At 28.1% G+C, this 11,958-nt stretch overlaps 1 protein-coding gene across 1 annotated transcript; it reads right to left on the bottom strand.

Annotated features, from left to right (window-relative positions):
• Positions 1-6,298: 6,298 nt before the first annotated feature.
• On the bottom strand, positions 6,299-11,737 carry LOC101496777 (cyclin-A1-4-like). The gene is made up of 12 exons (XM_027335135.2): positions 11,577-11,737; positions 11,205-11,448; positions 10,113-10,554; positions 9,859-9,992; positions 9,212-9,304; positions 8,694-8,827; positions 8,454-8,529; positions 8,272-8,348; positions 8,154-8,187; positions 7,914-8,063; positions 7,678-7,818; positions 6,299-6,718 (listed from the first exon to the last, which is right to left on the bottom strand). The coding sequence occupies exons 2-12, from the start codon at positions 11,409-11,411 to the stop codon at positions 6,656-6,658; spliced, it is 1,551 nt and encodes a 516-aa protein (XP_027190936.1). The 5' UTR covers positions 11,412-11,448; positions 11,577-11,737; the 3' UTR covers positions 6,299-6,655.
• Between the last annotated feature and the right edge of the window lie 221 nt (positions 11,738-11,958).

The following is an 11,958-nucleotide window of genomic DNA, read 5'->3' as shown; positions in this document are numbered from 1 at the left end:
ATTTCTCCTTTATTTTATAGTTTTGATTTCAATTTTTATTTATTTATTTATTTATTATATTTGCATAATTAATGAAAAATGAGATAATAAAATAACTCAAAATGATCAAATATACTAAATTGTTAGTAGAAAAATATGAAATTTAATATTTCAATTTATTAATAAAATAAATAAATTTGATGAACAGTTAAAGGAGATTTCATTTTATAATAAAAAATTATCAAATAAAATGAAGGTTGTTGAATGAAATAAGGATAGACCGCAACATAAACCAAATGGGCCTTACACCGTGTAAACAAGGGAGAAGGAGAAAAAGATACAAACTTGTAATGTCACTGCCTCAAATTATAGTTTTATAATAATTTTTATTTATTCTCTCAATTATCAATTTCTCTTTAAAACTATTAACAAAGATTTATCGTTAAATATAATATTTTTTTCTTAAATTATTCTTTGTGATCATACAAAAAAATATAATTAAGAGAAAACATAAAAAACTAAAAAACTAAGTTATTGAAATATTAGTATATATGTTTAATACTATAAATATACCAATTAATTGTAATTGATTCTTAATCAATTGATTAATTAAGACATACAAAGATAGTTTATCTCAAACATATAAATAAAACAATAGAATAATTTAAAATTAATATACAATGAAAAGTTATCTTAATCACAAAATTAACAAAAAAGCTTAGTTAAAACATATAATAAAAGTGTTCATTAATTAAAATATAATTAATAAAATCTTTAAATAATATAATATTTTCTTAATATTTGAGACACTTTATTAACGCTTCCGAAATATTTGAACTTATTTTTTTCTCTCTTTAATTTTTATCTTTTTCTCTCTTTACTTTTTTTTCTTCTGCTCCAAATAGCTTATATTTTGATCACGGTCGCATTCCAAAAATATTTTGTTTTGTTAAAGTCCTCCTATATAGGGATTCTACTCGAATTCTTTTTGCCATTCTTCTAGTGATTGTTGTGCATATATTAACATAAGAATAATTACACCAATAACTAAGATTGTATATTTATATATAATAAAATTTTAGATTTATTTCATTAAAAATAAATTTTAAAGAAAATGTTTTTTTAATTGATTTGTATACTAAATGTCTTCTCACAAAAACTTAATTGATGCTTATACAATAAATTAAAAAATAATAACAAAAAGAATAATTTTAAAAAATTAAATAATTTTCATTATAACAAGGTTTGATTTTAATTTTTTCTTATTTTTTTATTTATTTATCGTATTGTATAATTGATTATGAGACGGTAAAATAACGCAAATTGGTCAAATATATTAAATTGTTAGTGGAAAAATATGAAGTTTAATATTTCAACTTATGAATACAAGAAGTAGATTTGTTACATACGTCAATGAGATTGAATTTCATGATAAAAATAAATAAATAAATAAAATAAAAATAAAAATAAAAATAAAAAATTGTAAAGGGAAGGTTGTTGCAATTTAACAACTACCAAACTAATCAAGATTTTATATTATTTAAACTAATAAAAATTATTGTTGGTTCACGATAACGAAAATGTAACGGTAACATAAATATTATAACAAGAGTATATAACAACATAACTTTGAATTAATGAAAAGTAATTTTATGGTCATGTGTTTGTTAACACAAAGGCGTACCTAAGAGAGGATTGAATTAGGTGTTTAGAAATTTTATGATTTTTAAAGATTTAGTGTATTATTTTTATGATTAGAGGATTAGTGTATGAAAAAATGTAAATAGCGGAAAAATAAAAATACATTAATTTATCCTGATTCCCTTTACAACCAATGGTACATTCAGTTCTCTTACACGCCACAAGAGATTTTTCAACTATTTGTTAAAATAAGTACAAGTGTAACTCTAAGACTTTTGTTACAAACTTCTAATAATAAACCTAATATAGCACACTATTATCCTAGTTTACAACATTTGAAGAAAGTAAACCACTTTCTTCAATTTACACAATAATTTTAATGGTTTTACAACAATGACTTTGACTGAAATCAAGAGTGTATAACAATTGCGTACAATGATAACAATCTAATATAATTTCAAGTACAATAGAGAACATTTTTCAATTATATGACAATGTAAAACATGTACTTGAAATATGATAGTAAGACTTTGAATAATTCAAAATATTTCAAAAAGTTTGTTCAAAGTTGTTCTAAGGTTGATGAAAAGATTTATTCGTTAAATCTAAATCTAAGAAGTAGCAATCCTTCCTAGAGGTTTGATGAACATATGCAATGATCTAGATTGAATATGAACTTAAAAATTGCATTGCTTCGCAGTTGTATTCGACTACAGCATGAGTATAGTCGAATACACATCTATAACATTCAGTTTTATTTGAAAATGTCAAGTTTGTATTCGAATACACATAATTGTAGTCGAATATAGATGACTGAATTTTGCTACTGACTTGGTTGTGTATTCGGCTACATCATGTTGTAGTCGAATCCAAAAATGTTGTTTTAGCTATTGACTTTATATTTGTATTCAACTGCACCATCTAGTAGTCGAATACAGATATGCAATTTTTGCTACTAACTTGAGTTTGTATTCGGCTACAAAATGTCGTAATCGAATACAACTTTGACTTTTGTCAAAAACTTGATTTTCAAACATTGTTTATGCATATGTTAAAATAGAAGGTTCTCACGTGCATTTGAAATATAACAATATTAGATTGAATCATGTACCTTAAATTATAAGTCTTTTAGCATGTTGACCATAGTTGACTTGATTGTTGACTTCTTTTTGAGCTTGCAAATTGATCGTTTTCCTTGATCTTTGTCTTCGTAAAAAACTTAAGTATTTTACAAGTTTCACATGTAAAATCAATACCTCAAGTCATAGTTTTATATAAATTCTTATTTATTATCTCAATTATCAATCTCTCTTTAAAACTATTAACAAAGATTGGTCATTTAATATAATATTTTTTCCCTAAATTAATTCTTTATGATCATACAAAAAAATATAATTAAGAAAAAATATAAAAAACTAAGAGGTTAAGTGATTGAAATATTAGTATCTATGTTTCATCTTTCATCGTACAAGAATCTTAATCTCACTTGTACTACACATCTACCAATTAATTGTAACCGGTCTCTAGTCAATTGATTGATTAAGACATGCAAAGTATGTCATGTCAAACATAAATAAAACAACATAATGATTTAATTGAGATAAACAACAAAAATCTAAAGTAAAACTAAAATTTAACATTAATATATAGGAAAAAAGTATCTTAATCACAATATTCACAAAAAAATAACAAATAATAGAAGTGTTCTTCAATAATAAATAAAAACTTTAAAGAGTATGATTTTATTCTCCTAACACTTTACTACAAGGCTTCCAAAGTGTTTGTCCTTAATTTTTTCAGTCTCTAATTTTTTTCTCCTACTCCAAATAGATTATATTTAAGTGACAGTCACATTCCAAAAATAACAACAGTATTAACCTAAGAACAAGAATAATAACAGTAATAATTAAGAATATATATTTATATACAATAAAATTTCAGATTTATTTCATCAAAAATAAATTTTAAAGAAATATTTTTTAATTGATTTTTATACTACATTGTCTTCTCACAAAAACTTAATTAATGTTTCTACAATAAATAAATAAATAACAAAAAGAATAAGTTCTAAAAATTAAATAATTTTCATTATAACAACAATTTGTCAAAGTTTGATATAATATATTGATATATATTTTTATAGGATTTTGAGAGGGTATTTGTCCATTATTTTATAGTTTTGATTTCAATTTCTTCTTATCTATTCATTTATTTATTTATTTATCGTATTTGCAGAATTAATCATGAGATAATTCAAATTGGTCAAATATACTACATCGTTAATGGAAAAATATAAAGTCTAATATTTCAATTTATGAATACAAGAACGAGATTTGTTGCACAATTCGAGGAGATTGAATTTTATAATAAAAAAATATTATAAAAAAAACTTGATTTCAGTTAACGTTTTAGTTATTTATCTTTTTTTTTTCCCCGAGTTGGTCATTTATTTTAATTTTAAGTGACAATTTGATATTTTATATTTTAAAATATCAATAATATTATCCTTTTTTTTACAAAAATTCAAAAAAAATCATCAAAATTTTCAACCAAAACCCATAAAATTAATAATCATCTTCAATTTAATGCAAATTTCATCAAATCCATAACTCAAATATTCAAATAAACTCATATTTTTATCTCCAACAACATCAAATAAAGAATGAAAGTATGAGTTTATTTCGAGATTTAAGTTATGAATTTGATTAAATTTGCATTTTATTGAAGATGATAATGAATTTTATGGATTTTGTTTGAAAATTTTGATGATTTTTTTGAATTTTTGTATAAAAAAAAAAAAGACAACATTGTTGACATTTTAAAATATAAAATATCAAATTGTCACTTAAAATTAAAATAAATGACCAACTCGAGAAAAAAATAAAATAAAAGATTAAAACGTTACCTGAAATTAAGTTAAAGGACTGCGAATGTAATTTAGTCAAAAAAATATTATAAAAAAAGAGGAAGGTTGTTGCATGAATTAAGAATTTTTTATTTGCTATCAAATTTTTATACAAATTCTTATTTATTCTCTAGATTGTCAATCTCTTCTTTTAAAATTATTAAGAAAGATCCGTCCTTCAATATAATATTATTTTCTCTAAAAATATTAGTGTTCTTGACTTGGAGATTCTACTTAATTTTTTTGTTAGGAATAATAGCAGTAATAACTAAGAATATCTATTTATATATAATAAAATTTCAGATTTATTTTATCAAAAATAAATCTTAAAAAAATGTTTTTAAATTTAACTAGGAGAATTAATAACAATAATTCAATTTAACCATATATTTTTTTAAGTGTTCAAGTTCATCAAGAAAATAAATTTTTAGAAAAAATTTATAATTTATCTCATAGTCTAATCGGTCCAAAATATAAGGAAACGTTTCGTAACTTTCTAAACAACATAAAAAAAATTAGGTTTCAAATCTTTTCTTATTTAATAAAAATATCTCATATTCTACTATTTCAACATTTAAACCCATAAAATTTTATAAATTAAATAAAATATTATATTTTTGTTGTAAATTATTTAATACTCTTATTATTATAAGTAATTTGGCTGACGAGAATAGTAGGGATGATATAAATATTATTATAAATTGAGAAATTATGAGATAAAAAGTGAGTAAATTGAGAAATCATGATAAATATTAATTATAAATTGAGAAATCGTGATAAAAATAGTAAACTATTGGAGTGGTATAAGGTATACACACTATTCTCTTCTCCAATTAAAAAATGGAAAATTTTACATGAATTATTGATGTTGCTGAATAACAATTGAAATGTCTTATTTTATTTTAAAAAAAATATAAATGAAACAGATTTAAAAATGACACTAATTATGCTAAAAAAAATTCTATAATTATTAAGTTAAATATTAATAATTTATTATTAACTTTTGAAAATATTTCGTATGATAGTTTTGTTTTATGCCTTAACTGTTGGGCCGACCCTAAACCCGAAATACATTATTCAATTTAATAATTTTAACTTTTTTTTTTGTTTGCATAGGTAATACGGATACAATTTAAGTATTTTTATTGAAATGAATAGTATAAACTAATTTCAAGTCAAAATTCATAGTAACAGTAGTAGGTTCGAACCACTTTAGGTGACCTGAACCTATAGTCGATTTGGTCCTTCAATTCATTGGTTATGCTATTGACTTCAAAACACGATTAGAACTGGTCGACCAACAATTAACGATAGACATGTTTGCATTGAAAAGTTTTAATTTACAAAAGTTGAACATAAGGATCCAACCCAACTCCTGCATATAGACTTAATAATTTTAATACATTTTGATTTCAAACTATGTATAATTGTCTTATGATTTTTCAGACTTATACATGCAGATTTCTAAGAATAATTCAATTTAATTGGATTCAGTTTGATAAATAACCCTCCAGACTCAAATCCTTGTTAAGTCAATGTCAAAGTTGATTTTCAAAATACTAAATTAACTTTGTTGACAATCCGAGCCAACATCCATATGTCTCACTTTCAAGCCTTGTGATGTAAAAAATATAATTGGAAAGAGATAAAATTTCACTAATTAAACCCGCATGAATAAGAGAAAATGGATGGATAAAAAGTAAGTTCACTGGAAATAAATAAATAAATAAATAAATACAAAAGAAGATAATTATGGATTTGTTTGGACAGAGAATTTCAAGCTACAAATTTATTTATTTAATTTAACAAGGTTTGCAAGAAGGAGGAACTATACATGATAGATGTAAAGACTATGGAGAATGAATGAATGTGTCTAAATGGACATGGTACAGTAGCTTGGATATCAAATGATTGACACAAAATTGGCATAGGCAAAATTCTACAAGGCAAGATGACCGAGCAAGCAACATTACATCCCTTTGCTCCCAATGATCCAGAACTTAAGAGTGCACACCGCAAGTATTTGAATAACTATAACACTTTTTGATACATTTTTAAACACACTGTGATCTTTTTACCTCAAGTCAAATTAGCTGTCTTTGCTAGTAATTCCTGTATAAGTATGTGGGTTTAGTTGTGAAATGCTTCTACTGGTATTGATGGAGGACAATACTTCTTCGCCACAAACTTGAACTGAATCCATAACATGAAACCATATGAAATCAATTAATAATTTGTAAGTGGTGATAAAGATGAACATCAAGACATGACAGGAGTATATTTAATAATAAACAAGAACATTAACCCCAAATGCAAGCAGGCCATTTTGTTAAAAACTAAAAAGAAGTTAACAGTTCCCTTTCAGAGCTGCAGACATATTCAGTAAGAGGCTGCTATTCAAGCCACATGCAGCCATAAATAGATGGTTTGTGCAGATTAATAGATGACTGAAACTCTGATGGAAACTCAAGAAACAAAATCCATCATTTTATGTGGACGCGAACAGTACTAGTAACTGCTGACTAGAAATCACAACTAGGTAGAACTAATACTTCAAAATGGACAACCTCTTTAAACCTTTTAATATCTTTTCAAGAATGAAACCAGTCAAGATCACCATAGTTCAACAATAAAAATCCACCCACTGATTATCACGCATTGCAAGCTTAATTACATGAAGATAGTTTCCAACGTAACAAATCCCACAAAATTGAAATTATCACAACAATCAAAACCTTCTATTTACTAAACAGTCCCCACATTCATCTCTCACATGTATTGACAGATGCCCATAATTTTTTTTATCACGAATCATATCAAAAGATAGATATTCCTAGATGATTTAGTCCACCACTTTCTCATATTACTTGACAATCCATTTGATTTACCCTTTTAACCGGTGAGAAAATATTTTTAATAGAATTTAAATGATTAATGCAATAAAATAAATTTCCATCAATTTTCAATGGGATTATCACTTGATGAACTACTTGTTTAAAATAAATTATTAACATCCATTTTGAGGGAACTCCGAAATTGATGAATGAGATGCACAAAAGAGCCAAGAAATAAGGATTATGATTGTAGACTACTTTATGTCACCCAATTTTACTACACTCATACACAAGGGAGCAAGACAAGGGTATTCTCACCTTATGTTGACTGTACTTCTCCCTGATAGCAATAATGGAAGGAGAACTATGATAGCCATTACAGTACAACAAACACAACCCATTAATACATTCACACAATTCTGATGCTTGGTAACCTGTGTAATGCCTTAGCATAGAGTTCTGTACCAAATCATTTAGTTGCACAACATCAATATATATTATGTCTATCAAAAGAAAAATATTCCAAAGGAAAATAAGTTTTCATAAATACATACCCAGGGTTTTTTCCTAGGAAGTAGTATATATTTAGCCAAGAAAGTGGCTGATGCAGCTATTAATGATGGTGCATACTGAAGCATATCATACTCTAGAAGAGATAACTCTGCAAGATAGTCTGCCAAATACTCCAACTGCATCAATGGAACCTGAAAACAAAACAAGGTAACCATCATAAATTGTCATTATTATCCTAGCCTAGAGAGATAAAAATAGAATCTCAATAAAAAAACACATACCTCACAGGTTTGTTGGGCAACAATAATGAAGCGTCTGCATTGACATGTTCCCCAGTCAATATAGAGTAATTTACTTCCACTTGCACTTGTCAATAATAATAAGAAAATCAGTCATTACCTCAAAAAACATCTAGTTGTGGGAGCTGTCATTTCAAACTTCAAGAATTTCAGCACAGAGGATTCCATCTCCAACACCTGCAATAATTTCATACATCTATCGTTTTAGGAGACTAAAGTCATAAAAAGGAATCCAAAGCTGCATTCATGAATCAATCAATAGATAAATAACAAAACTCATACCTGCTCCTTAGAATATGTATTATCAGTTACATAACAGAACTCTTCCACCTTCGGGGCACAGATCTCCTCGTATTTACTGGCAAATTCAAACTAATTTATAACCTTATGGGATATACACATTCACATACAAATACAAATGCAGGACAAACACAACACAACAACTAGTTGAAACAAGCCCTGTACAGTACAAATTAAGTAGATATTACTTAACAAACAATATCTAAGAGATAAGAACCCTACGCAGAAATCATCATGCAGGAAACACCGAGTAGTTGAAACTGCTGTCTATTAATTGATTTGCCTGAAAGATAGCGATCAATGTAGTTAACTGCCAAAAATAGTGTATCAGGTAGAAGCCTGTACTCTTCAGCGACCTACAATGTAGAAAAAATTAGGTGAAAAACATTTGAAAAGAAGACCAGTGAAGGATAAAGTCTTCTCATATTCCCTGATGAGAAAAAAAAAAACAAGTTCAATGAATCATATACAAATAACAACGAATTCTATTGTAGTTGCTTTGGTATCTTTACCTCTCCTAACATAAGAGTTTATATATCTCGATAACTAACGCACAAAAATAATTAGAATAATATTGTCATAATATTATTTCTAATAAAACATAAAGTCCCACTAATCAGGATATAACAAGACATATAATAAATCATACAAATAATTTTGAAAAAGTATCACATTGAGAAGAACAAATCCCCTGGAGTATATTTATCACCCTGGCAGTACCACTACCCACCATAGTTTACCTCCACAAGCCAATCAATAAGCATTGCCCGCATGCTAGCATTTATGTCTTTCTGTATCTTCTCCATAAAGTTCGTAGACGGCCTTTTAGTTTTCTGAAACCATAAATTAGACCAAAACAAGAGATGAAAAGAAAGTAGAGATAAGAAAAAAGAAATATGAAGATGCTGGCCCTTTAAGAGGAACCAAATCACATTAATAAGTTGCTCAAGGAAAATTCAATTGTCACTTTTATCAACTATTTTGCCATCATGTGAAAGTCTAATTTGTAGAAACAAACAATTATAGATCGAACTGATAAATGGAACTATTCCAATTCCAATATATCACATGTCTCACCGCTTAAAGGTTTGTTTAGATTTGTGGTACTGTGGTATAGATTGGAATGGAGTGGGATGAACTATCATTTCGTTGTTTTGATTTAAAAAAATAGATGTTATCTCATTCTATTTTGTTTTATCCCATTTGACCTTATCACCAACCCAAACATATTCTTAGAGACGAATATCACATAAGTTAATTTAAGGTAACAATCACACACAAGAAATTTCTAAACCTATAAAAGCATCATATGTAACCAAAATGATACCCTGTTAGCAAACACCTTAACAATCACAACAGCTGATTAAAACAAATGAAGATGACAAACCTCAGATACACGCAAATATTCATAGATTTCATGGGCTATGGATGCGCAAAACTGTGGGTCTTTGATATGGCAGTCAATGTCAACAATTTCATTTGCTCTTGACTTCAGTATGGTGTCAATATCTTGACCTCTCCCTAAAATCAAGAGAGGATGCATGAGAAGGGCCACAGAGTGAATATTCCAGATTGCAAATTGTGAAAAAAGCATTATTCAAATTAGCCAAAGCATAAAGATTAAGCCTTGAATAAACAAACCAGCTATTTTGGAAGAGTCTGAAATATTGAGAATGCTGCATGTCCTATTCTCAATTGATTTAATTGATACAATATCATCGTTGCCAGTATATTGGAATTCCGAACTCATAAAAGAATCACTCGTTGACATGCTCTCGTCCAGCGATGCAGAACCACTAAAAGAGTTACTTGGAGAAATGTCCATCCATCTCGGAGCACAAACCACACTCTTAAATTCAGGACAAACAGCACCATCATTGCTTGGAGCAATGGAGGCATGAACTCCTCCAGTCTTAGTTTTACTAGCTCTGGTGGAACATGCCTCTTTGGGTAGTACAAGCCTACTTGATTTTACGCTCGATGAGGCTTGCAAAGTGTTCCTACAAGGCTTAACATTTTTCTGCGAACTGGCAACAGAATCCTTCTTGGTCTTTGCAGTTTTCGACGCACATGGAACCTTCAACTAACAAAAAACAGTCCTATTAAAGTACAAAAATTAACACATAGACACACCCCAAATCAATGCATCGAATTATACTTTCCCACTTAAAATCAAACTCTTATTGTTTTTCTGTATGGTTTAAGCTTATTTTTTTGAAAAAGGAGGATTTGATTTGTATAGTTTAACTTTATTTGAAAAAGTTCCACATGCGAGGTGCATGTGGTGGGCCCTAATGTTTTTTTGATAAAATAATCCTCGGTGAGAGAGGTAAACCTCACTATACGTTGAAACGTTGAACCATGCATGGTTTTATGTCATTATCATACTTCAATATACACGTTCACTATTATGCAATGCTATTCGTTACCCAAACTCAATTTTGACATAATTCAAAAGGTCGTTGTTATTTAAATGTTTATAGAACCGGCAATTCAGATGAAAGAAGTAACCGGTAGACACATACATCATCATATTCAATCACTTTCATTTTCTTAAACTATGATCATTATGGTGTCTTTTTTCGGTGCTTCATAATACTAATGCAAATTCGCTAAGCATTGCTTCAACACCAATTAAAATACGAAGAAACAAAACACAAACTGAAATTGATCGATAATCAACGAACAAACAAATCAGAAAACTGTAATAGTAGTAAACAATTTTAACAGTACCGTTGGCTTGGATGGTGCACCAACGGCTGGTTTGGCGAGAGAGGCGTTTCTGCTATTGGTTACATCAGTGAGAGCGGGACGTTTCTTCGCCGAGCGAGTCTTCACGGCGTTAACCTTTTTGCTCGAAGTTGTATTATTTGAAACGGAGGATTTCTTCTCGGAGGTTGAAGACGAAGAAGAAGGGAAGCGTTTGCTTCGGGTGAACATTTCGCGCTTCGAAACGAAAATTAAAAAACCCTAATCGCTGTGAGAAATGGAAAATGGAATCGGTTAGTTTCGTTAGTGAAAATATAAGTAAATAAGTGCGTTAAACAGAGAAAGAAAATAAGGTGATTGAATTTGGAGGGAAGAGAAAGGAAATGGGAATCTAACTGAGAGTGTGTTGGATGATTGGAAAAAATGAGACAAATGGATTTTTGGATTGCAGGGAAAGGCGTTTCAGAACTTGGTGATCTTTGTTAGTTGTTATGAAGACAAAAATACGCATGATAGAGATGCAAATTTGAGTTGGGATATTTGTACTACGAGAGAGCGCGAAATGGGAATGTTTAACTGGGAATTTCTCACCGTCGGATTGGAGTTAAGCCGATACTTTACCGTTCATCCTTAACATGATGAATTGTTAACGTATTCATTTATCAATAATGATACAATGTAGCTTTAATTTTTCTAATTCCATTTAACATTTTTTTTTATATCTCTCTTTTTCTAAGACATTTTCAACATATAACATATTATATTATATTTATCGCAT

Source organism: Cicer arietinum, chromosome 5, assembly GCF_000331145.2.
Source record: "Cicer arietinum cultivar CDC Frontier isolate Library 1 chromosome 5, Cicar.CDCFrontier_v2.0, whole genome shotgun sequence".
NCBI classification, from domain to species: domain Eukaryota; kingdom Viridiplantae; phylum Streptophyta; class Magnoliopsida; order Fabales; family Fabaceae; genus Cicer; species Cicer arietinum.
This window is presented reverse-complemented; position numbering and strand designations above follow the sequence as displayed.

Coding starts and splice junctions, on each gene's coding strand:
- LOC101496777 (XM_027335135.2), bottom strand. CDS start 11,411: ATGTTCACCCGAAGCAAACGCTTCCCTTCTTCTTCGTCTTCAACCTCC. Junction 8,828..9,211: donor TTATTGATTGGCTTGTGGAG/GTAAACTATGGT, acceptor TCTACATTGTAG/GTCGCTGAAGAGTACAGGCT. Junction 7,819..7,913: donor TTCCTAGGAAAAAACCCTGG/GTATGTATTTAT, acceptor GATTTGGTACAG/AACTCTATGCTAAGGCATTA.